The sequence below is a fragment of the Miniopterus natalensis genome, chromosome 2 (genome assembly GCF_054644295.1).
Source record: "Miniopterus natalensis isolate mMinNat1 chromosome 2, mMinNat1.hap1, whole genome shotgun sequence".
NCBI classification, from domain to species: Eukaryota; Metazoa; Chordata; class Mammalia; order Chiroptera; family Miniopteridae; genus Miniopterus; species Miniopterus natalensis.
The window spans coordinates 181789067-181815309 of record NC_142082.1 but is presented as its reverse complement, the minus strand read 5'-3'; the positions used below and the strand labels follow the sequence as shown (position 1 = coordinate 181815309).

Below are 26243 nucleotides of genomic sequence, written 5' to 3'. Positions count from 1 at the left end.
CTTCCCTGAGATCTCGAGGTGAAAGTCACAGTGACAAGTGCATGTTCACAGAACTATGACTAGGAAAATATCACTGGAGTCACTGTCACAAAGGAATTATCTCCAAATTCCTGGTTTTCTCCACAAAAAATACAACAGAACTCCTGTGGGGTGACCGACAGAGGCCTGCTACATCCCCTCAGTCCTGCGAAAGCAAGTGGGCATCACCATGCCAGCCTTGCCAGTCTTGTTTCTATGGCATGCCTTTCCTCGGAGGACTGACAGATAAGACCCTAGGAAAGGGACTGCTCCAGGCTAAAGGAAACACTACCACGTATGAGAAGCATCCAGTCTTTTGAAAGCTTAGTTATTTAATAAAGTTAACTTTCTCTGGGTAAATATTATATTTCATACTTAAGACACTGGATTTTAAGATGCTGTAACCCTCAAATACTTAATCTTACTAGTTTTGCTATTTTCGAATCAGCAGTTTTATTAAATTGAAAAGACCTCAAAAATATTAGTACTTGACACTTAATGTTAAAAATGGCAAATATGTTGCTAAATTAGATGATATAAGGTAGCTCTGTAGCCTCTTTAACATTTTCCTTAGGTAGTTATTAGTTAACTAGAGAACAGGGAGCCTCATTCCTAAATGTGAACTTACAACCAAAAATGAGAAGACAAAAGAAACAGATTTAAAATAAAATCCATGTTGAGGAATATGAAGAGAGATGGGTTCTATAGGCTGAAAGATCTAAAGCCTATACTTAATATCATTCTGTGCATTCAGTAATCAACAAATTTCCCAAGACAGACAAATGATGCAATAGACTGCAGACCAGGGCCAAGGCAAGGCCACAGCCAAGCAGTTATAAATTTGAGAGGCCTCCTTACTTGTCTAGCAGCGAAGTTTTGGGGGTTGAGCCCTGTGCCGATTGCTCCAAGGCTGACGTTGGGTAGTGTGGAACCAGAGGGAGACAGCTTGTAGCTGGGAGAAGGGGAGAAGGGAGAGCAGGGAGCCTCATCCCCAAGGCACCCATCTTGATTGGAGAAAGGCAAAGTCAGCTGAAAAGTAGTAGTTAGCCAATCACAATGAGTGTTGGTTAGTGAAGCAACAGAATGCAAGAAGGGAAGAGAAAACACTAGGAATAAACAATGTTAGAGTATATTAGCAACAAACCAGGATAAAATTTGGATCTGATAATAATCATCACACTTTGCCCAACAGACACCATCTGTCATCCTCTTTGATATAGATTTCTCTTATCCTCTTAAGTTAGTAACACATTCTGTCCATTGCACTAAGACAAAAATTGCCAGACACTTTATTTTTATGCATCTAATATTGATTACTCTTTGCAGCTGCTGAAATAGAAGCCAGAGTAATCTTGTGAACATGTTGCTGTCTGGACCAGCATCAATGGCGTAAAAAATGTGCCAGATATAAAAACCTTGGTTTTAACTGCTTTCTGAAGACCACGAACACTGCAAGTTGCTATTCTGAATCAAGGAATAATCTCCATTAGAAATGTTAAAAATCGAAACAAATGGGTATACATGACTTGTTTAAATCAGGTGGTTGAGAATCTGAAATTCTATCACTGTAACTAAATAGATCACCAGAGAAATGAAAAAAGACCACAAAAGAACTCTCTTAGAAACAGCAAAGGAGAAAGTTTTGAGTTATCTTGACAGCTAGAAGCCAAGGCCTTAGGAGACAAAGAGTGTTTGCATAAGATCTTGAAATTTAATTTGTAACGGTACAAAAAGTAGCAAAAAAATAAAATTCAGAATAAATTTGTCTCTAAAACAACTTCTGCATGTTTTGTGTGCGCATTTCCCCCACTAGTAAAGTCGGGTAATTTCTCCCCTCCAAACTTCATACATTTTCCAAAGCTGAGACCTTCTTCACAATGCTCATAGCCACATCCTAGAGACAGATGACTACAGCTCCTGCCTAATCACCTGTTGACATCAATAGTTTTCACGTCACCATTTAAATCAGGTGATATTTATGTTTTGTTCATTAATTTAGTTCAGTGATTCTATGCTTCCTCCTGGAAGTAATTATCAAAAGACAAATAGAAACCAAAGTGGTTCTCATGAATTATCTTAAACAAAGGATTCAACTCACCTTCTCAAAATAAGGCCCACTATCTGTGGTTCCCATGTCTTTGGAATTAGGTGGACGGAACCCAGATCGATCCTTCCTCATGATATCATTAAAATCCCCGAGATTCATTGCTCGCTTGTCCACATCAAATTTTTTATCTGTAAGGCTCCCTGAAAGGTACCACAGAAGAAGTAAAAATTTCAAGAATCAATGTCTCCCTCATGATCAAGAGTGACCTGCCCCACTTTCCTCCCTGGGGTGCTAGGTATAAGACTAGAAGAGCTCTCAATGGTTCAGTCTGCTGGTGATCCTCCCTGAAACACATGTGGGTCCTTTTTGTTTAATTAAACACACACACACACACACACACACACACACACAAAAAACCAAAACCAAAACACCACACAACCCAATATGTATCAGTTAGAGTTTGTTTTCTATGGAAGACTGAAAGAGAACCTTAGGGCTAACCTGGTAAAAATCTGACTTAAAAAATTTAGACTGGTTATTGATATGTTTGATGAGTACATCTTGCTCATAAATTCAAATGTCCCCAGTGAGAGTAACAAATTCTGTTGTTACTCTTATAGCATCTGTTAAGAGATAAATGACGGGTTGTGGAACACAGTTATTAGGAATAAAAAGATCAGAGGTGTAACTGCTGCTTCTAAAATTGAGAACTTGAACACAGGGGACGGTGTGCCACATTATTTGTGCAATGTAGTTTCCCAGGTGCAATGATCATTTCTACTTTTCTTTCACAGCTCTATAAATTTGCTAGTGTACATCGACATGATCAGCACCCCAGGAAGCTTATTTCTTAGTTATTCTCATATTTAAAATATTATAGAACAAAGACTATGCCCTTATTATATTACCCAGGACTGTTTTATTTTCTTGGTTTGAGTCTTTTTAAGGTCCTCAGAGTGAGCAATAGCATCATTTTGAAGATCCCACAGACGAAGGGCTGACCCTGCATCTGCTCTAGTTGTAATGGGAGAATTTGTCAATAATGAAACATCCCAGGGCAGACAGGACAGGCAACCTGAGAGCTGAGTCTGGCAGGGCCAGACATATTTTGTTTGGCCACACACAGGATTTTTAAAAACCTGAATTAGCTTCCAATATTTAAAAATCAGGATATCAATATACATCTGAATTTCTTTTGGCCTCTCTTCAAAAAACAGAAGACCTGGCAAAGCTGAGCCTGAGCTCCTTCATGGCAACAACTGCTAAGAGCCGAGCAAGGCTGATTCCTTTAGGTGGTACATCCGCTCTCCACAGCTAACCAGTGGCCTCCAGGTCCTGATTTCTAAAACTTGACACACATCACTCACTACAAGTAAGTTTACATTACTTTCTTGGCATCTGAGTTTGCAACCCCTTCCTAGTGTCTGGCACAGTACCATCCACAGAGTGAATGTTTAATACGTGTCCACTGAACTGCACTCATCCCAATTCAAACTGAGCGGGGGATCCCAACAGGGTGTTATTAAGAACAATATTCCATTCGTACTAGAGGAGTGATACACACCTACAGACAAATCCATTTTGCTGTTTGGATTATCTTCAGTTTGACTCTGAAAAGTAAAGAACAGTGAGAGAAAATTAAAGGTTTGAATTAAATGTGTGAATCAGAAAAGAAATGGCATTATTCTTGTAAGTCACGTCTTACTACTGGCACTATACAAAGACAGTAACACTTGGAATAAAGACAGTAACTTTTAATATGACTAATTTGAGCTGCTGGTGCCTATATTCCTAAATTTAATTTTCATATAGAATTAGCTTCAGTAAATCAACAGACAGAGCCTCGCTAAACAGCTGCATGTAGAAATAAATCCCTGTCCTCAAGTTCCAGTCAGCTCAGGATCAAATTTCATGAGTGGCAGCCAAATGATGACAACTACTTCTCGTGACTTGTCAAGTCATCAAATCCTGAAATGTGCAGCCAAGTCAAAGCCATTTGTCTTTTGGCAACCAGGGAAAGGGTGTCCCCATAATGCTCCCAAGAGATAAAAAAATTAGAAATTCTACAAGAATTCCCTCTATAATTAATCACAAATAATTTCTCTAGTTATTTTGCTGTTGTTCTTTTTTAAAAATGATATTATCGAAACTGGTACAGTAGTTGGGAAAACTATATAAATTTTAAGTGCCTGTTTCTTTCTTCCCTAGCTGCCTAAAGAAAAGGATACAAGGACTACAAATTAAAAAAACAACCATAACCTTTAAATATTGGAGCATTTCATTAAGAACAGAGAACAAATCTAATCCAAACAAATTTAATCCAAATCAGGAACACTGTTTAACCAGTTTCTAAATCTGTAATTTTGTATACTATATGTGGCAGTGATCTTAAAATTTGTACTAAAATTAAAAGTAGGGATACACTGCACATAGGAAAAAATAAAACTTACCAGTAATCCCATATTTGAAAACTGTTTGGCAAGAGGATTCATCCATGAATCATTGTTTCCTCCTTTTAGTGCGCACTACAGGAATGAAATATGTAGCCTCAGAACCAAATAATTTATTTTTTTTCAACTTCATATCTGAGTTACATAAGTACTGATTGAAAATGTAGAATCGAGAGCGTACCTTTTGGAACCTTAATTATTCCTCTTTAACTGTTTATTTTTGCATTTTATATATTAGCCTAAAAGAGTAATAAGCCTTAGATATAGCTATGCTTTCATTCTTTTTGTCACGCTGAATTAAAAGTAACTGGAAAAATATACAATCAATATCAGATTTTCTAAATTATAATGTTTGCATGCTAGCAATTTCCCTTTTAGAATAGTTCCTTTTGTGACCAGGGTAAGAAAATAAAAGTCCTTAAAAAGGAAAAATTCACTTACAGTTTTTTCTTTTTAAGGACTTTTATTTTCTTATTCTGGTCACGAAAAGTAAAAAACCACACAAAATGTCTAATAGCAACAACCTGTATTCTTATAAGAATCACTATATGAAGAACAAAATTAATATCCTGTAGGCCAAGGGGATAAAGGCACGGCCCTTAGCCAGCTGAAGAGGGCATCTGGTATTTGAAACCTGGGAGGGTATCAGCTGTGAAGTGTTTCACAGGGCAGCAAGGCTCCCATCCTGAAAGTAAGTATATGGCTGCCCATTTCTTATTTCCATCAATTTATTTGTGGAATGAAAGATTGGAATGAAAAAAGAGTGCTTCTGCTGAGAGTGGTTCAGGTTCAAAGACTATTGTTTTAGATTGAAAACCAAAGTCCTCATCAAACTATGCAAACCCAATGAGACACTGAGCTATTCTAAGATATGGAAAGTGAGAGGTTTACAAACACAACTGGCACAGGATGTAGACAGATCATCTAGCTGCTGCAGAGGGTTACGCTGTGGCACTTCATTTTTTTGGGAGAAGGCTCTGGGCCTTGGATTTCCTGAATTAGATAAAAACCAGATATGCCGATTACCACCGGAGAAGCTATCTTACTTTTGGTTTCTAGACATATTCATGGGGATTTACTCTAAGGGCTTCCTTGGCTTTATTTATTTATTTTTATATCTTTATTGATTTCAGAGAGAAGAAAGGAGAGGAAGAGTGAGAGATAGAAACATTAATGATGAGAGAGTCATTGATCGAGCCCACAACCCGGGCATGTGCCCTGACCGGGAATCGAACCCCGATCGCCTGGATCCTAGGTCGATGCTCAACCGCTGAGCCACGCCCGGCCAGGCGGGCTTCCTTGGCTTTAGAAGGCAAAAGCATAAGGCATTTATGAAGTGTGCCTTGAAAGCTTCTGAAGAATAATTCTAATATGGAAACTAAAAGCAAAAAGGGAACTCTGATCTTTGACAAGCCCGTTCAACCCCCCCGCGCCGCAGCAGTTCCGCAGCTCAAAGGCACGGGGAAGGGAACAGGCATTGAGGGGGCAGCTGCTCGTTACCGAAAACACGCTCCCCTTGCTCAGGCCTCAGGGCTCGCGCCCTGCTTCTCCCATAAGAAACCCTCCGCCCGCCTTCCCAGCGCGGGTGGCAGGGGAGCCTGGGTCCCAGCGCGGCTACCTTCATCTGCTTCTTTCCTCCCTGTCCCCAGCTCGCGGCGTTGTGGCAGGAGGCGCTTCCCTGAGAGCCGGCGGCCCAGACTCCGTCCTCCTCCTCCTCCCAGCTGGGGTGCCGAGCTCCCGCCACCGGCCCGTCGCTCTCCCCCCAGCCGTCTTGCATAGATTTGGAATCTTTAATAGAGGAAGGAATCAACTGTGGGTGATGCTATGTAACGATAACCACAACAATCATTCCGTAAACATAGCAGTCTATGTAACAACTCACAACAGTCACTCCCTGTAAATTAGTTATGCATAACAATAACAGCAATAGTCACTCCACCACGGAAATATAGTTATACATAACAATAACAGCAATAGTCGTTCCTTGTTAACACATTCTGTACTTTTATCTAATACATCTGTATGACAAGGCACATGTTCATATTTTAGAGAGCAGGAATTGGAAACCCATAAAGGTTCAATGCTACAGATTAAGTTAATAAACCACAGAATTAAGAATTCTAGTTCAATGATGTTCCTTATACAAAGTTGATAGAAATTCCAAAACTGAAAGAACCTATCACTACTTATAAGAAATTTCGTATCTCAATGAAGAGAAATCTGTTCCTCTTAATGAGCACAGAGTTTACTGTGGTCCTTAGTCTTACCTTCCAAAAAAAATACACTGTGTGATTTATAATGGACATTTCAAATATGAGGTATGATAAAGAACACCTGTCTAACTTGTTCAGAATGAAGGTAAGAAAAGAACATGAGAAAGGGAAGAAAAAAAGATTTTGTTATATTTTAAATATCAATGGTGAAAGAGAAATACCCAGATAACCAATATTATGGTGAAAGAGAAATTCACACCTTTACTTGAAATGTGTTAAGACACTCACTAAAAAAGATCCTAGGCAAAGACAACGTGTAAGCAATGGTGTTTTTGTTTGTTTTTTAAATATATCTTTATTGATTTCAGAGAGAGGAAGGGAGAGGGAGAGAGAGAGCTAGAAACATCAATGATGAGAGAGTCACTGATGAGCTGCCTCCTTCATGCCCGCTACTGGGGATCGAGCCTGCAACCCGGGCATGTGCCCTGACTGGGAATTGATTCGTAATCTCCTGGATCCTAGGTCAGTGCTCAACCGCTGAGCCACACCTGGCCTGGCTAAGCAACGATTTTCAAAAGACAGTTGTAGAAAATCAGAAGATAGAGAAGGAGGGAGGGAGGGAGGGAGGGAGGGAGGGAGGGAGGGAGGGAGGGAGGGAGGGAGGGAGATCAGTGATGAGGGCTCTAATGTTCGAGGAAGTAGGATGTCAGTATCCATAGTCTACTCTACCAACATCTTCTAAACAAAGGTCTTTAATTTGGAGATTGGGATAAATCATTAATTTCCCTCTAAAAATACTGTATAGAATTGAAGGATACTATGTGGTAATGAGACTCTATAAAACAATGGAAGAAGGGAAAATGCACTATCTTGCCTACAAGCCTCCATCCATACCTTCACTTTACCAAATGACAGAACATTTACGGAAGGGGTAGTTATCTGATTTAGATAGCTACATATGAAGAGTCTAAAGCCAAAAAAAGTGGCTCTCCTTGAATGACTGTTGCCATCCCCTAGGACCAGGCCTATGACAGCCATGAAGTACACAGGGCACATGGTGGCTGGTTTCTTCTAATTGTGGCATCCCCCGCCCCTGCACAGCCCAAGTGAACCGAATGGACCCTCCATCAGGTTCATCCAGCAGTACATGAAGGGATTTCTGACTGGACAGCAAGAGGCAGGACTTGGGGGCTATTCTCCCTGCTACTGAAAATGCCACTGACAACCAGGATGGTTCTGTATATGGGGCTATTCACTGTTACGTAAGCATAGGCCTTTTATGCCATCCTCTAACAAGCAATAGGAATTAAAAGCCCAATATAAATAACATACTGACCCCTTTATAAAGATATCCATATAACCCTTCTTTTAGAGGAAGGAGCTGAACTTTCAACAAATGTCTTCTTATGGAAAAAGTAAAAAAGAGAACTTATTTTTAGTTACAGATATCTGTAGTCTAGAGGCAATGATAACAGGTTAAAGACCAGCAACAACTGGTAGGCTGTGATGATCTAAGCTCCTTCCTCGAGTATTACATATTTATATTACCCAGAGAAAGGGTAACTATAACTATAGCTATAGCTGTGACTATAGATAATCCTGAAGAGCAGAAAACATTTTTAAAATCTGGAGAAAAGTGAGGGTTTTATGATGAAAGAAAGGTGATTCTGAGGTTGGAGAAGACATAAAAATCCTACAAGTACTGCTAAAGCACCCCCTTGTACCAAGGGTCTCTTAATGTCTTCCAACAGCTTTTTGGATCTATTTCAAATCTACAGGATGGTAGTTCCCATGACAATACAACCAATTTTACAATGAAAACCTTTATAAAGCTATTTTATGAAGTAGAAGAGATTAATAATTTTTAAAATGCAGGTGAGTTATATACAGAATATACCTAAGATCATAATCCTTCATGTAGCACTGTAAGAGTCCTAAATATCATACAATAAACTTGACAGGGGAATTTTTATTCTCAAATTTTGAGCATTCAGTATGACCACTGTTTTAAATCAAAAGACAACTTCTTAAGTCTGCAACGTGGTAGAAAAGAGATGTTGGAATACTTTTTAGGAAAACTACAAACAAATGAAAATGGGCATTTGAATTTGAATTTTTCAGTTGAGGAACATCCACTGAGACATTCCGCAGCATCGGTTTACAAAGTGCTGCAAATTACTGTGACTACGCATTGCCAGCTGGATCAAGTATAGCTCAGATTTTCGAAGTATGACGTGCTTTGTTTAAAAATTCAAATGAAGAAATCTTTGTCAGGTTCAAGAAACCTAAAATGTTCCTATGTGGGTGGATGTACAAGAAGAGAGACAAAGGGAAAAAAGGAAGGAACAGAAGGATAAAGTTACTGGGCAACAGAGACTATGTCCTACATTAAAAGCCAGAAAATTCTTTTGAAATTATACTAAAAAAAGAGTAGAAATGCAAAATAAATGTAAAAAGCAGTATTTCAGTTACTGGGGGGGGGAGAAGCGCCACATCAACATTTCAGTTCTGGCCAGATACTAAACCTAACTTAAAAAATCAACAAAGTTAACCTGTGACTTTTAGTTTACAGTATATATTTTAACATATGCTAATTCAAGCCACCACCGTTTGCTAAACCATTTGTTAAAGGTTCAAGGTCCTGGATCTCACTGTAACAATAGTTTAAACACTAATCAGCCTTCCCCAAAATGTCCGACCCCCAAATTAACAGAGAATCCCTCAAAAATAACGCTGTATACTTACTAGTTTTCATGGCATTTGGAGCGTTGGAAGGTGCGTTCCCCCAGCCTGTGGTCGATGCTCCTGTGTCGTCCATTTCACCCCACCCAGGACTGCTTTCATTTGGCTCACCCCAAGCAGAAGTACCATTATCTGGAGCAGGTGGTGTGCTTTTGCTCCAGACTGTAAAGACAGGAAATGTGTCTCTAAGAATGATGTATTAAATCAAACACCATAATATCCAGTGGGGGTGAAGGCGGGAAGAACAGGCATTCTGAAAAATATAAGTGGGTTCTACCTTCACGGAGGGCATTAGGTATTATCACTTTGGTCCAGTAATTCCACTGCCAGGAAATTATACCATAGCTAAATTTATAAAAGTAGATGAAACTACATGTCCAACAATGCCCACTGTATCACTGTTGGAAACCATTTGGAAGCAACCCAAATATCTATCAAAAAGGGACTGGTTGCACCAATCATAGATGACCCATAAAATGAATACTATATACAAAGCAATTACAAGACAAAAATGTATGTGGTAATATAGAAAGTTTTTAAGTATAATGAAAAAAGCAGGGTGAAAAACAGTATATATACTACAATCCCTTCTGTGTAAAATTATTAAAGCATAGATATATTTTGCTATAGGTATGAACAAAATGTTTAAATGAGATAAAATTCTAAGAGATTATCTGTGGGGAGATACCCTAGGGGCTAATAAGATTCATTTATTTTTTACCTTTTTTTTTTCCTGTCTAGTTTCAAGGTTTGTACTATACAGACATCCCTTGGTATCTGAGGGGGACTGGTTCCAGGACCAAAACAAGGATGCACTAGTTCCTTATGTAGAATGGAGTAGTATTTGCATATAACCTATACACATCCTCCAATATTCTTTAAATCATCTATGGATTAGTTATAATACCTAATACAATGAAAATACTATGCAAATAGTTGTGATACTGTATTACTGACAAGGAAAAAGTTTGTACATGTTCAGTACAGATGCAACCATTGTAGGCCTAACTACACAGTACACAATAACGTAATTCTGGATTTTTGTTTTTTCCAAATATTTCTCATCTTTGGTTGGCTGACTCTGTGGGTGAGGGAATCAGTGGATACAGAGGGCCAACTATGTGGATAAAGTTATTTTTTATGTGTTAGTAGGTTTTATTCTAGATAAGGAATTAATGAACAATCTTCATTTCCTTCCTCATTCTTTTCAATATTTGGGGGAAGAAAAAAAACTAGTTAAAAGTAATCATTTTCTAAGTGGCCATAATTAAATCCACTAGACACTCTGGGGAGTGGAAAACTGAATATTGTGATTAATTTTAACAATGGGGAAAAAAAAAACCCAAAGGGAAAAAAGCCCTATTTGAATAGTACATCCCTTTAGTTGAACTATATGCCTTATGGGGGCATTCGAGTTGACAATGCCAAACTAGAATATTACCAGCGCTACTTTTAATTTACTAGGCATGGTGTTCCTAAGCGGGAAGAAATTTAAATTCTGGACAACTGATTATCATGAGATAACAATCTCTCATTCAAAGTAATCTACTTTCAAAGGTAATCATTAAAATTATCTGGAAAGTGACCAAAACCTTCCAGGTCCCAGCTCCACTACAGTATTTGGATGGCATCTGCAAGAACACACAATACTTCCCTTCACTGGGGAGAGAAACACTGGGGATATGGCCACATGTAGAGCAGAATGGAAATCAGGTCTACTTCAGCTACTATTTTAATTCTTTACTTTTAAATGTAGAGCACAGTTTGTTTAGCAAGATTTGTCTTTAGGATTCTGCAGACCAATACAATTACAAAAAAAAAAAAATTTGGGAGACTAACACAAGGATACCATCTTTTCCTTTTGCCAAGAAAGAACATTAAAATGTACTACCAGCATCTGTTATCACTATCATGTTATAAAAAGAGAGCTTCTGTTAATGTAGGAAAGATTCCCAGAACACAGCTAAGTTGAATAAATGCAGCTTAATAAAAATACCTTGGTTTAGAATTTATTTTCATCAAAACCTGCAAGAAAAGCCACTGCCTACCTGATGCTGATTTACCGGTCATCGGGGTAGGCAGGTTTGGTTCTCGAGGTGCTGGGCCCCCTTGGGCATTCTTATCCCACAGATTCACATTCTTGTAGTTATAACTGTTGGGGTCTCCCCATGCTGAAGTGCCATCATCAATGTCCATTTTCCGACTAATTGACTGTGGGGATGGCTCTTCCCAACCACTGGGTTCCTCATCCTTAGGGGTTACTGGCTGCGGCCCGCTGCTCCAGTTGGAATTGGAAGGTCGTCCATTGCCTGGAGGTGGTGGGTGTGGGCCTCCCCATGAACCAGAAGCCTCTGGTTGTGGTGGCGGTGGCTGCTGCTGTTGGTGCTGTTTATTCCAGGAATTGGGCTGTCTGCCTGTTTCAGTCCATGCTGGAGATCTTTTGCAATCTTCCCAACCGCCTTTGGAAACTAGGCTTGCATTCCCGCCATTCCCCCAAGTTCCAATTTCATTCTGCCCTCCTTCACCCCACCCCGACACAGGTTTACTCGCAGAACTTTCCCAGTTGCTGTTTTTTGCTTGATCAACTTCCTCTCCCCAACCATTCTTTCCAGAAGCCCATCCTTGATTGGGCGGGCGTCCGCCCCCCCACCCCTGATCCTTGCTGGAATTCTCATTCCAAGAGGAAGATGTCTTTTCGTCTGGTCGTCCCCCTCCCCAACTGGAAGAGTTGTTCTTATAATCATTCCAGCCTCCTGTGTTCTTGGGGTCTTTCCACTCTGTAGAGGCTGAGAGCTCCCCCCATCCAGACTTCATTTGATTGCTTTGGCTGGGTGCATCTCCCCAGCCCCCTGAGTTCTTGGTCTGTGTGGCAGCGCTCTCCCACCCCTCAGTTCCTTTGTCAGATTTCCCCTCAGGCCTTGGCACCTCTTCAATATCCCACACCGTGTCCTGCTTAATTTGAGTTTGGCCCCAGCCAGTGTTTGAGAGCACCCTGGGGTCCAAATCAGTTCGGCTCAAAAGAGTCTGCAAGACAGCCTGACAATCAGGATGTGTGGGCCTATATGACCGACGGCCAGAATTATGACTGTCACTACTTCCTGCTTTGTGGTTGCTTCCAGTGCTTTGACCTCCAACTTCACTTCCTGTGGAGCTGGAAGATCTTCCCCAACAGGGAGCCTGGGCATTGCCTTGGTTTTCAGGGAGGGGGTGGCCCTTTTGATTGTCCCATGCTCCAGTGCTAGAATTTGGTTGGTTTGGACCACTCCATTCTCCAATTTTCAACTCATCAGACCCAGTCGGCTGTTTCCATTCTCCCTGAGAGACCCCAGATGTTATTTTGTTCCCTTCACCCCATTTGTTGTCATTAGAGTCCTGAGGGCCAAAGTTCCAGGACCCACCCGTAGACCTGTTATTGTCCCAAGAGTCATTTTTTGACCCAGTTGACTTCTGAACAGAAGCTCCTTTCCAGGAGTCCTCTCTATCCTTTCCATTGTTCCCATTGTTTCCAGAATTGCTTTGTCCAGAGGCTGTGTCAGTTCCAGAAGGCCCCCTAGCTGCACCCCAAGATCCAACACTCCCAGTCTTTCGATCTCCAGTGCTTTGTGAAGGGGCATCAGTGCTCCTGGAGGCGTTCCCCAAGCCCATTCCAAAGGGCATTCCCTTATTCTCCATGGGGTTTGGTGAACTTAAGTTCAAGGAGTTAGTGTTTCCATTTTTTGGTCCATCAGTGTTATGAATCTGAGCCTGTTCTCTGCCAGAAACAACAAAATTAACACCCGCATTTTCCATCTTTGACTGCTGTTCCCTGGATGCCTGACCTACTGTGCTAACCTGTGCACTGGAATTACAAGTATCTGTTTCCAATGCCCCTTTCCTAGAATTTCCTTCTTGGACCAGTGCTGGCCAGGCAGATGGGTTGCTATTTGGGTTAAAGTTGCTGAAGCCGGAGCCAGGTCCAATTCTATCCTGACCACTCACATTCCTCCAATTTCCTAGTCCATTGTTGCTCTCTGCAGTAGAGTTGGAAGATTGAACAGGTTTAGCCTTAGAGTCAGATTTCCAGACCCCAAGATTACATTCGTTCCCAGAACTTGCTGACTGGCACTGGCTCCCTTTTCCTTTGTTACTAGTGGTGCTTCCTGGCAGAGTGCTCTTCTCAGAGCCAGGGTTCGAGGCACTATTGTTATCGGTGGTGTTTTCGGAAGAAGACTCAGTGTCTTTGCTGGCAATACAAGGCCACTCTTCCATGTTAGACCTATCTGCAATCACCTTGTCCCAGATGTGAATTGGGTTGGGGGAGGTGCCGTTGTTGGAGGAGGCTCCCGGGCCCCAAGTGGAATTTGCATAATTTGAAGCAGCAGCACCTCCAAGGGTTGACTCTGGGAAAGAGATTGTCTTATCAATCACAGATACATATGCACACTCTACTAACATCTCAAGCTCAAACTGCAAGAGAACTCATCACATTTCCCCAGAAACTAGATTCTCCACCCAGTTGCCTGTCTTGGTGAACTGTACCATACCTGTTTTAGTCATTTCTTCTTACCTGGTTGTTGTACTAGCTGCTAAGTCCAACTCCACAGCATCTCTCAAAGCTATACCTCTACCATTTCTACTGACAGAGAAGGGACTTCCTGTATCAAGACAATGCAGTAACACCCTGCTTGCTCTGTATCTCCAATCTACTCGTAAGCACTACTGGCTGGGGGCATTTTTCTAAAGAACACTTTTGATTGTATCACTGCTGTATGAAACACTGTCAATAGTTCTTACTGCACAAGAATAAATGTAACTCTTTAATCTGGAGTTTGATCAAGATACTCCATGACCTGGGACCAAGTGACTTTTCTAGTCTCATCTTCTACTATTTTCTATGGAGACATCTACATTCCATATTACTTGACATTCCACAACTTGTGCCTTCTCACCCAGACACCATTACACATCAGCACTTACTGTTTTTTCCTTCTGAATTCTCAATTCATACACTGAAATTTGCCCACTTTTCTGGGCCTAGTTCAAGTGCCATTTTTTTATGAAGATTTTTTTTTTAGCTCATCACCCGAAAATAGTCTTTCCCCATCTAGATTCACTTTGCTTAGTGCCAGAATATTGTGTTCATGTCTTCCCTTCCCTATGTTAGCGCTTTTTAGGCAGAGACCCTATCTTGATAATGTTTGAATTCCACAGTGTCCGGTACATCGCTGCTCAGTGAGCATCGGCTGAATAATGAATGCCGCCCAGCTGGATGTCAGGGGCAGACAGGAATTAGTCAGACATTTTAGTGGAATTTACCATATTCAGTGGGGAAAAAATGACATGTTTTAAACCTGATAATTTCTTCTAAACTTATTTAGCTCCTTTAACCAAGCAGCTTAAAATCACTAAGAAGTTGAAAAAAATACAACATAAAGCCATATAAAAGTAAGGAAGCACAGAATCTCAAAGTCTTGAGATTTAAGGGCCTCCTTGGCTTTAAAAATGTAAACAGGAGATTCTTGCTCACACTGGAACCAGGTCTACATTTAGGCCTGGCTAGACTGGGCTGTAGAAATGCCCGACACAACTGCCTCTCACATACTTTCTTTTGTATCTGGTTACAAGGGGCCGGGAAGGAAGGGCCAGGAGGCCTTCCCTGAGGGTTTTGGGCCTGGCCTGATGGTCACCACAAGGAAGCCTCATGCATGGGGCTTATCTCTGCATGAAGCTTATGTCATACCAGGTTTCTTTCCACCCTTACTCTGCACATGAGACAATGAGAGAATTTTTCAGGCAATTCTATGTTCAAACTTAGACTAGAATAAAGCATCCTATTGTTAACAACCACAATTCATTGTCCTTGTCTTGCTTAATGGTGCTCAAGTTCTGAGTTTTAATATAGTCTCAAAGAAACATTTTAAGAGATAAATCAGCTTATGAGCTAAAAAAATGTATTTGGAAGTTTTTAGCTGTTAACTGATTTAGCATTCAAGCCCTAGCCAGTATGGCCCATTGGTTAGAGCATCGGCCTGCACACATGAGGGTCGTGGGTTTGATTCCTGGTCAAGGGGCACGTACCTGGGTTGTAGGTCTGATCCCTGCCCCTCACTGGGGTGAATGTGGAAGGCAACCAACTGATGTGTCTCAGTCACATTGATGTTTCTCTCTCTCCCCCCACTTCCACTCTCTATAAAAATCAATGCAAAAAATATCCTTGCTCCTAGGGAGAAGATTACAAAAATTTTTTTTTTTTCAAAACTTCTAGTGGAACCCTTGAACTAAAGACCCTTGCATCTACATACAGTTTTTAATAATGCTCAAAATCAAGGGTGCCCTAAAGAAATAATGCTTTAAAAAAATCTAATAAAAGATTATAGAATGATATTATTTGTTATCCTCCCAAGATTCTAGAGAGTCATCTAAGAGACCATTCTTTCTACCTGCCTAGCATTGTGGGAGCATAAATATGAGCATCTAAGCATCGGAACACGCCCTCGCACTAGCCTCACTTCTAATCATACTTGGAGCACACGTGACGACAGCTGGAACTATGAAGGCTTGAATTTGTAATGCTCTTGTTTGAGAAGGGAAAAAAAGGCTCCAAAGAGTGATGACAAACAGCAGCTATGTTAGCCTCTCACGCAAGAGCACGCACTCACTAGACATTAAAACCCAGTTTCAGAAGAGAAATGCTGATATACATTTCATACTGGGATTCTTTCCCATCTTTTGAATAACTCCAACAGCCTATATAATTAACGTTTTTTGCAGACTCTACACCAGGCAATACTCAAGAAGTGCTCTCCCTCTCTAAAGCTGCCATGAATTCAAGACAGCAACACTCATTCCTCACCTGGTGCAGTCCCACTCTCACTCTGCAGCAGCGTTCCTGTCACTTGTGCGTTGTTTGGGTTTGCTCCGGGTGCTGTGGAGGGAGGAGGCCCTGCCCCGCCCCCGAGGAGCATGCAGGATGGTGGAGGGGGCTGCCCACGTTTTAGTAACACTTTGTGGTCCTGCTGGCAACGGAATCGCGGCGGCACCTCCCGAGGCATGTAGCGGGCGGCGCTTGGCGGTTGTCCGTTCGGCACTGCCACCCTTTTGGCATTGTTGCCACCATTGACTGGTGGCGATGGAGAGCTGCCAATTGGGCTGGCGGCCGTTGGTTGGCTTAAACTTGGTTTCGTCACTTCGGGCACTGAAAGAAAGATTGGGAAATAACCTTTGAAATCAAATACATTTTTCTAAAGATTTTAAAGAATGCTTACGTGGGACCAATTGCAGTAAGACATCCCTCCTTTTGTCCAATTCCTGATGGACATGCTCTTTCTGAATTGCAAGCATCTTTAGTTTACTGAAGGTAGGGTGGAGGTGGGGAGTGATGGTGACAAGGATTCAAAGACACCAATATCATGGAATTCCATTCCATTGACTAAGGAGGAGATCTGAAGCAATCCCTACTCACTCCCCTAAATCAATAGTGGGAATCCCTGAAGGGCTGCCCAGTAGGCCTACGGATACACATGGTCCCCAAAGTCCTTGGTAAATGTTTAAGGCTCTCAGCCCAAGGGCCCTTGGGCCCTTTCCTGTCATCCACATTCTTAAAGACCTACCTCTGAGAAGCTTTTCTTGAAATCCCTGGACTAGGTAGGCTAAGCACCCTTCACTTGTGCTCCTAAAACACAATGTCCATCTCTCTTTACCACTGAATTTACCATATTATATTAAAATTCTCCCTTTACAGGCCCCTCTTCCTCAACATGCCATAAATCCCACAAAGCCTGAGACATCTTTCTTACAGCCTGCCACAGAGAACCTCAATATAGAGGATCACAAAATCAATGTGTTGGTTACTACAGCTACCTGAACTCAAAGACTCTTGCTTGGCACTGTGTGTGTAAATATTAGAAATGTTATAAATCTTTTTGCTTTTGCCCCCCTCCTCCCATTTTAAGTGTATCTTGTGGGGGTTTTTCCAACTCTTTATTTAAAATAAAAATTTCAAAATGTAGATACTTTTCCTATTGACTTTAATAATTTATGTTTTAGCTTACTTTTAAAAATGGCATAAGGAAGTGTGGGCATGTGCTGGACGACTGTTAAGCTATACTCTGCAAGACCCTCTGGCTCAACCCTACAGAGGCTGTTCTCCTGGATCTGCACCTCACTTGCTGCATCCTACCAAAAGACTGCCACCCTTTCCAAGAAAATTTACCTGGCAAATAGAGGCTGGCAGTAATACAGAAACAATCATTGAGCCTGATAATTCAGATGATTCTGAAGCCAAAATCCCTGACATCCAGAGTAATGTTAGGGCCAGCTCTGGTGGCAGTACCGTTCTGACTGCTGAAATGATGCTGGGCCAGCATGCTGCTCGTTGAACTGGCTCCTTTATGAGGAGAGAGATACATCGTCAGAAATCAGCGGGCCCAACCTACACCCACTGGGCATTGGTGAGTGCCGAGTAACAGGAGAAATGAGTAGATGCCTGAAGTAACATCAAAGCAATCCTTAGGCCTAACCTTAGCCCATCAGGGGGCTGCAGGGGGCCTCCTGGTAAGGAAGGTAGGTCGGATCAGCCATAATCTGACGAGTAGAATAAACATATGACTTAAGAAAATAAACTGGTCATTGTCTAATATTTTTAACACAGTACCCTCTGCATGAGCTACAATAGCCAATGGATAAATAACTGATAAATTGATGAATAAAGATGAATTATTTAATGATTCATTTTCTATCTGTGTCTTGAAGATTTAATACCACATGGAATTCTCAATCCCCTTTCCTCATCATGAGAATATGCAAGGAGATGGCGAAGACTGGGGGGATTCTTCCCAAGTGGTTCTTAGGATGGAAAGAGCTATGTTCCTGCAAGGCTGCTCTTCTACAAAAGGGCTACAGTCTTCACGTTAGTGAGGTCTGTCACATGCCTTGACTCATTTCCCCAAGATAGCATAAGACACAGTAAGACCAGCCTACTGGAGTGAGGTCTGCACACTAGTCTGACCAACTCTACAACACTCACAGCACAACCAAAGAAATCTGGTGAGTATCATACATTGTGTAAGATTCCCTGCTAAAGCTCCTCGGGGCATTTTCTCACCATTACATCAAAGACAGAATGGAACATAAATCACTCATTTACTCCTCCAAACCATTTATTTACTCTAAGGATTGAATCTTTTCCCCTTCCCTATTGCTTTAAATATCTTATAACATTCTCATCTCACAGTTTGAACTTCTAATTGCTTCGATTTCTGAAAAACTTCAATAAGATGCTATGTTTTCAGATAAAAAATATTAAGAAAATTCTGAAACAGGCAGAACGAATACAAACTACTATTTTCTTTAAATACCTTGATGGTACCAAACATTAAAAACAATCTAGAGCCCAGCTGGTGTGTCTCAATGGTTGAGTGTCGATTCGACCCATGAACCAAGAGGTCACTGGTTTGATTCCTGGTCAGTGCACATGCCCGGGTTGCGGGCTCAAACCCCAATGGGGGGCATGCAGGAAGTGGCTGATCAATGATGTTTCTCTCACAGATGTTTCTGTCTCTCTATCCCTTCTCCCTTCCTCCCTCTCTAAGAAAAAATTAATAAAATACATATTTTTAAAAATCTAGAAAATGTTTAAAGTAATAGTTGAATATAAACAAGTCCTAGAAAAGACATTATTTTAGACTGAAAATTTCTTGTAATGAATAAGCAGTTACAATGTAGTACAAAAAAATCTCAAAGATTAATGACACACAGTGAGTGGCCCATGCACACTGAGCAATTTTCAGTGACCTCTAAGCACTGTCTCCATTTCTTTACCTTCCACTCATTCTCCAAAATCAATGTATACTGGCTTTTTCCCTAACATCTCTAGGAGTTTCTCTCATCCTTACATCACAGTGATCTTCATTCTCGTCTAATGGGCCACTCATTGGACCTATTTTTTTCTTGGACTTTTCTTCAATGTGACACTACTAGTTGTTCACTCCCTCTCTGTTTTTGTGACTCTCACTCCAGCTAGCTCTTCAGATTTTCTCTCTTCCTTTGTGAGTTTGTCATATTCTTTTTTCAAACATTTTTTAAAAGCTGAGTTTTAGACATAGAGGAAGGAAGAGGGGAAGAGGGAAACATCAATGTGAGAGTGGAACATCGATCTGCTTCCTCCTGCACACCCTCTACTGGGGACCGAACCTGAAACCTGGGCCTGTGCCCTGACTCGGAATCAAACCAGCAAACTTTCAGTGCACAGGATGACGCCCAACCAACTGAGCCACACTGGCCAGAGTGGTTTCTCATACCATTAATCAGGGGTTAGTAAATGTTTTCTGTAAAAGGCCAGAGAGTAAATATTGTAGGCTTTGCTAGCCATATGATCTTTGTCCTGATGACTTATTTCTGTACATTTAGGGCAAAAGCAGTCACAGACAACGTATAAATGAATGAGTGTGGCTGTGTTCCAGTATCATTTTCATTGTTGTAAAATTCTTGTTCTTTCCCCAACCATTTAAAAATGTACAAAACATTCTTAGCTCACTGGCAGTACATAAACAGGCAGTAAATGTACTGCCCTTGAGTCAGTTTGGCTCAAGGGTCACAGCTGGCAACTCCTGCTTTTGACTATACCCTTAATAAGAGTTTCAAGATGGCAGCTGAATTTGGTCGTAAGTTGGATCTTTTAAAAAAATCTTAATATGAAGGGGGGGCCTGCACCCTTCCCATATTTAAGTTACTTGAATAAAAACTCTCCCAAGCTTAGGCTTCACCATGTAAAAATGTCTCCCAAATCACTATCTCCAACTCAGAACTCTTCCACCTTTCCCCTCACTCTCAACTTGTTCCCCTGCTCCCCTCCCATTATCTCCTGGTTCAAGAAATAGAGTCATCATCCAACCAGCTGCTGAAGTCAGAAAACTGGAAGGTATCTTAGCCTTTGCCCTTTCCTCCACGCACCATTATCTAATTGACATTAAATTCTACTGAGCCAAAGCATCTCTCTCATTCCTTCCTTCCTATCACCACTGCTTCTAAACAGGCTCAAATCCTCATTACCTCTCATCTGGGCCACCTACCCGAGCCACATGTCTTATAATACTTCACATTCATTCACTTTCTAGAGCAGGGGTGGGGAACGTCTGGCCCAAGGGCCGTATATGGCAGGCAAAATCAGGTGGGCAACCTCAGGCAGGACTCAAAATTCAATAAATCTAGGAGCTTTATTCATAGCTAATTTTTAAGTTGATAATTTTGTATGACCTGCAAATGATACTATAAATATCCAAATGGTCCTTGGCAGAAAAAAGGTTCCCCACCCATTTTCTAGAGAAAGCCAGTTCCATCCCTGAAGAAATGGCTCCCACCACAGTGTTAGAACATACAGGTGTCTCTTCTGCAACTAATTTAGATGTAAATTATTTACTTGGGGGAAAAACCCCACCTCAAATATTAATAAATTAGAGTAAACTCAAAATTATCCCAACCACCAACATGTACTCACTGTAATATGCCTTCTAGAATAGGCTCAAAAAACAGAGTTGTGGCCAATGCACTGCAATGGTCCATCACCCAGGTGCGCTGATAGAAAGGTGCTGTCCCTCAGCTGTGTCCCAAGAGGATAGAGGTTATGAATTACTGCTTTGGACAACAATATCTAATTTTTTTAAACTTATATTGAGCTGGAAGCTTTTCCGTGTTGCTTTCACTCACCATTGGTACTTTGGGATGAGAATGGGTCTCAATGAACAAAACATCCAACAGACATTTACCAAGGAACTGCTAAGTGTTAGGTACCACAGCAGCGCTTCAAATCTTGGAAGACAGTTACTTGATCTTCCCCAGGTGGGAAGCCTTCCCCGGGGGCTGATCATCCCTGGGTGTTTAACCTTCCTAGAGGTGACACAGGTTCACATTTCTTAACCAATCTGGCCCAAATGCCACACGGTCCACAGAGGTTTATCTCTGTTCTTTCCATAGTGTGGTACCCATTACAGGAACCACATGTCCCTTTCTAGGTACTGTATTTTTACCAATGCAGCTAAGGTCATGCTAATCTTTAGAAATCAACCATTTCATAGATAACTGCCATCAAGACAACCATCACCTAAATAGCTTTTTAAGAAGGCTAAATTGCTCTAAATTCTTCCTTTACATAGTTTATCTTTTTTTTTTTAAAATATATCTTTATTGATTTCAGATAGAGGAAAGGAGAGGGAGAGATAGAAACATCAATGATAAGAGAGTCATTGATCGGTTGCCTCCTGCACGCCCCCAACTAGGGATCGAGCCTGCAACCGGGGCATGTGCCCTGACCGGGAATCAAACCCTGATCTCCTGGATCCTAGGTCAATGCTCATCTGCTGAGCCACCACTTGGCCGGGCCATAGTTTATCTTTTTAATTCTAATCTTACCCTTCATCCCTGTAAAATCTGATCTATTGCATCAATCCCAGAAACTCAACTCTAAGGCTAATATCCAACAAGGGGCGATATCAGCTTCTACCTGACGTGCTTTTATTATGTTACCTGGGCAGCAGAACCAATTCTAGTCCACACCTTCACATAACTTCCAACAGAAATCCCTGTCCTGTTCTCTCCAGAATTTTCACTTAAAAAAAAAAAATGATGGAAGAAAAGTTTTGAAAAGGTTCAGTTCAAAATGTGACCCATATTCTTTCAAAAGAGGTATCACTTTTTCTGAACTTTACTTCCTAAAAAAATTTAAGGTTAATACAAACATCATGATAAGTACTTTTTATTTGTCATTACTGCTCTTCAGTGACTTCAAACAACTAACCTTAATTACTCTATATTCATTCTCACTTATTAAGTGGACTGGAGGCTGAGTCAGCAAGGGTGTAAAATCTAAACACAAAAGGTTCTAATGACTTAAAAAGGGGAAAAACAAAAAGAAACAGTTTACCTTTGGTTTTTTGTTCTGTGACCTGCAAAATAAATGAAGAGATATAAGTAAATGACATTTGTTTTCTAATTCGGTATTATAAGACTACTTTAATTCCGATAACTCAAGTAAATGCAGCTACCAGATACACAGGCAAAGTTAAAATCCAGAAAAAGCAGCTAGGAGTCAGTTCAGACATCCTTTTAAAGACAATGGCCATCATAACTTACATGGCATCATTATGAAGGATATTAAAAATTAAAACAAAAAGCATTCCACTCTCATTAAATGATGAGGTACCAAGAATGCTGTTTGCCATTTTCATTGTTACGACTCGAGAAAAGCAAATGGATATGGCACAGAAACTAAATTAGCCAAAGGGACAAAAAGAGTCCTCCTATGAGTATGGACTCACACACTGATCTCAAGTCTAGAAAGCAAAAGTTGAGGCCCATCATCAGAGGCATCAGGGATCATAGGAGGAGAACAGGATTCAGAACCAAGCTGTGCTACTTCCTGGATGTGCAATCTGAGTTTTCTATTTATTGACTGGAGATAATAATAGCATCTCCCTGCAAAAGGGTTGTTGTAAGGATTAAACAGATATCCTATGCCAATGTTCAATAAATGTTTGCTATTTTTATCAAAGTTAATATAAAACAGTAAGAAATACAGCAAGAGTGAAATATGTAAATTTTGAACAAATAAAGATTCCTTTGTTAAAAGTATTTCTTTATATAGTAACTAATATATCAATGGAAGTGATTAACCTAAAAGGTTGGACAGGCTGAATATAATAATGGCTTATTAGAGAGTTTGGAAATGATGATTCGGAGACATGTGGAAAACTGTTTCTGCTAATAAGACGGGAAAATAAAGGAGGGCACCTAATTATACATGCCCTATAATATTAAAACAAAATCACAAAAGGGCACACATAAGAAACCATCCAAAAGAAAATGCAAAAAAAAAAAAAAAAAAAAAAAAAAGGGCTCCAGAATTCCAATAGGGGTTATATTACATTATTGAGAGCATAGGTAATTTTGAACCCTTTTCCCAACTGTCAATCTTCCAAAGTATTTTTATATTGTTTCTCTGACTTTTATAATACAAACAGTCATACAGAAAAGAAGAGGTTTGATTATTTGTGACTGGTAATCACACAAAGGTACTGCTATGGCTATTCATAAAAACACGCTCTCTTTGGAAGGTTATGTCCTATAGCTAACCAGCCCATTTCACAATAAAGTCCAGCATACCAGTGTCAGACATTGAATCTGAATTAAACAATCTACTTGCGTGGCCTCTTGGAGTGTTTCTTTTTACATTCAGCATTAGAAGACAAGCTAATTCTACTGTATTGAATTCCTGGCAGACAGTGTTTCCCAGTAGTAATTGTTACAGAGCTCAATTCAACTGCATGCTTTTTGTATAACCCCACTTATCCAAGAATGAACAGATCTGTATTCACATACCAATTCCTTAAGGCAATTTAGGTTTATACCATTGTAAATATTTCTTAGAATGCAATTATGAAGTTATACAGAAATTCAATGTCTTCCCCAATTGTAAATGACAAACCCAAATAATGTCAATGTCTTATAATGTGGGTTCTGTTAGAAGAGCTGTCCTCCAGACGGTGAAAAGCTGGATGATCAAAGCATGTGTTTTGCCAACACTAAACAATGATCCTTTAGCAGCATCAGCCTAATGAATGTTAATGGAATCCTTCTTTGACACCTCTCTTATGAATGAAAATCTAAGTTTGTTCAGTAATGGCTCTAGAAAGAGCAAATTGCCACAACCATTGAACACAATGGAAAAAGCTCATATTTAATTTCTGTGTGGAAATAATTTAATTTAGGTTTAAATAAAAGTCAATTCTTCAAGAAAATTGTTTGCCAGTACTCATTCTTTTTGTTTTGTTTTGTTTAAAATATGTTTTTATTGATTTTGGAGAGAGGAAGGGAGAGGGAGATAGTTGAAACATCAATGATGAAAGAGTTATTGATTGGCTGCCTCCTGCATGCACCTGACTGGGGATCGAGCCCGCAACCCGGGCATGTGCCCTGACCTGGAGTCCAACCACAATCTCCTGGATCCTATGCTGATGCTCAACCACTGAGCCACGCCCGGCCGGGCAGCCCTCATTCTTAACCATTCACTTATTAAACATTTTTTGAGTGACTCTTATCCATCAGGCACTCACTATCCTAGTTACTGGAAATATAAATATGAATAGCCTGGCCGGGCGTGGCTCAGCGGTTGAGCGTCAACCTAGGATCCAGGGGATTGGGGTTCGATTCCCGGCCAGGGCACATGCCCGGGTTGCGGGCTTGATCAATGACTCTCTCATCATTGATGTTTCTATCTCTCTCTCCCTCTCCTTTCCTCTCTCTGAAATCAATAAAGATATATTTAAAAAAACAAAAACAACAACAACAAAAATATATATATATATGAATAAAATCCTGAGAAATTTACAATCAGTTTAATGGGGAAGACAGGAGCCAAGAGATGATTATAAAGCAATGGGCTAGGCAGCCAGAGAGATGTGGAAGGAGTAAGCAGCACCACCAACGCTTGCTGACTGACTGACTGAAGGACTGCATAACAGAACCTCTGGCACGTTCTACACAATTCTTTGCATCACAGCACATTTTATGCCTCCCAGCTGAGGTATCATCTCTACAATAAAGTTGAAAACTACTAAGACAATCACATAATGAGCTTTGTGTTCTCTCCTTAAAACTGCTAAATCACAATTTCATTCTGAAATTTTACAATGGTTCAGTATGGTAAAACAATACTAAAGTCCATGTGTTGGCCTAGATTCTGTGTCAGCCAATCTAGAACATTTTTGAACAAAATGACTGCATTTTTATTGTTCATAATTAACCATTTGAAATTTTATTTATTTATGGTGATTTTCCTCTTTACCAAAACTCTTAACCAATTCCTGATGCAGATACAGGCACACAGAAATCATCCAGTTAAATAAACTAAATTCTCTGCATAAATAATCCCAATTCACTCTTTTTAAAAGTTTTTAAAAAAATTTATTGATTTTAGAGAGAGAGAGGAAAGAAGAGAGAGAGAAACACTGGTTTGTTATTCCACTTATTTATGCATCATTGGCTGATTCTTGTATGTGTCCTGACCAGAGATTGAACCCGCAACTTGGTGTATTGGGATGACGCTCTAACCAACTGATATGGGGCCAGGGCCCCAATTCACTTTTTTTTTTTTAAAAAAGGGATTTAATTTTTTAAAAAAATATATCTTCATTGATTTCAGAGAGCAGAAAAGAGAGGGAGAGACAGAGATAGAAACATCAATGATGGGACAGTCATTGATCGAGCCTGCAACCCGGGCATGTGCCCTGACCGGGAATCGAACCCCAATCGCCTGGATCCTAGGTCGATGCTCAACCTCTGAGCCACGCCCGGCCGGGCCCCAATTCACTTTTGAATAAACCCACACCATCTTTAATTTTGATGGTTTTTCCATTAGTAGGATCCACAGTGGAAGTTTACAGATGCATAGTGTATTCATTGTTTCTAGATATTGACATTTTCAGGTTAAGGAAATACTGTTATCTCTGTGGGGAATGAGAACAGGCTGCACATACCCTAGTCAACTGCTCTATTTGACATCTTCTTGTTCCCAGCCTCTGCTCAAGTTCCCCAGCATCCAGCCTATTAACCATCCATTCCCAGACTGCACAATACAATTTTTGTACCAATTTAGTAAATGAAATGTGAATGTCCTAAATGAAAGAAAGCCTTCACAGAGGTTCACTCTCCCATCACTCCAGTTGGAGGGCCAGCATGTGTGGGGCACAGGGGCAATGCCGTATGGCTGGTGGACCTGCTTAGTTGCAACCTCAATGACCTGAA

The 26243-nt window shown here is 40.6% G+C and overlaps 1 protein-coding gene across 4 annotated transcripts in view; it reads right to left on the bottom strand.

Moving 5' to 3' along the window:
* The window catches only part of TNRC6B (trinucleotide repeat containing adaptor 6B), a 203752-nt gene that overhangs the window by 37899 nt on the left and 139610 nt on the right, over positions 1-26243 (bottom strand). For 3 of the 4 annotated variants that reach the window (XM_016205300.2, XM_087814936.1, XM_016205301.2), the window contains 8 exons: positions 22366-22387; positions 16303-16644; positions 11519-13849; positions 9474-9632; positions 6134-6303; positions 4516-4590; positions 3630-3675; positions 2117-2265 (listed from right to left, as the gene is read on the bottom strand). In XM_016205300.2, the coding sequence (XP_016060786.1) occupies positions 2117-2265; positions 3630-3675; positions 4516-4590; positions 6134-6303; positions 9474-9632; positions 11519-13849; positions 16303-16644; positions 22366-22387 (3294 nt within the window). Of the gene's footprint in view, positions 1-876; positions 1048-2116; positions 2266-3629; positions 3676-4515; positions 4591-6133; positions 6304-9473; positions 9633-11518; positions 13850-16302; positions 16645-22365; positions 22388-26243 lie in introns of all 4 variants that reach the window. The other variant, XM_087814937.1, reaches the window with a different exon arrangement.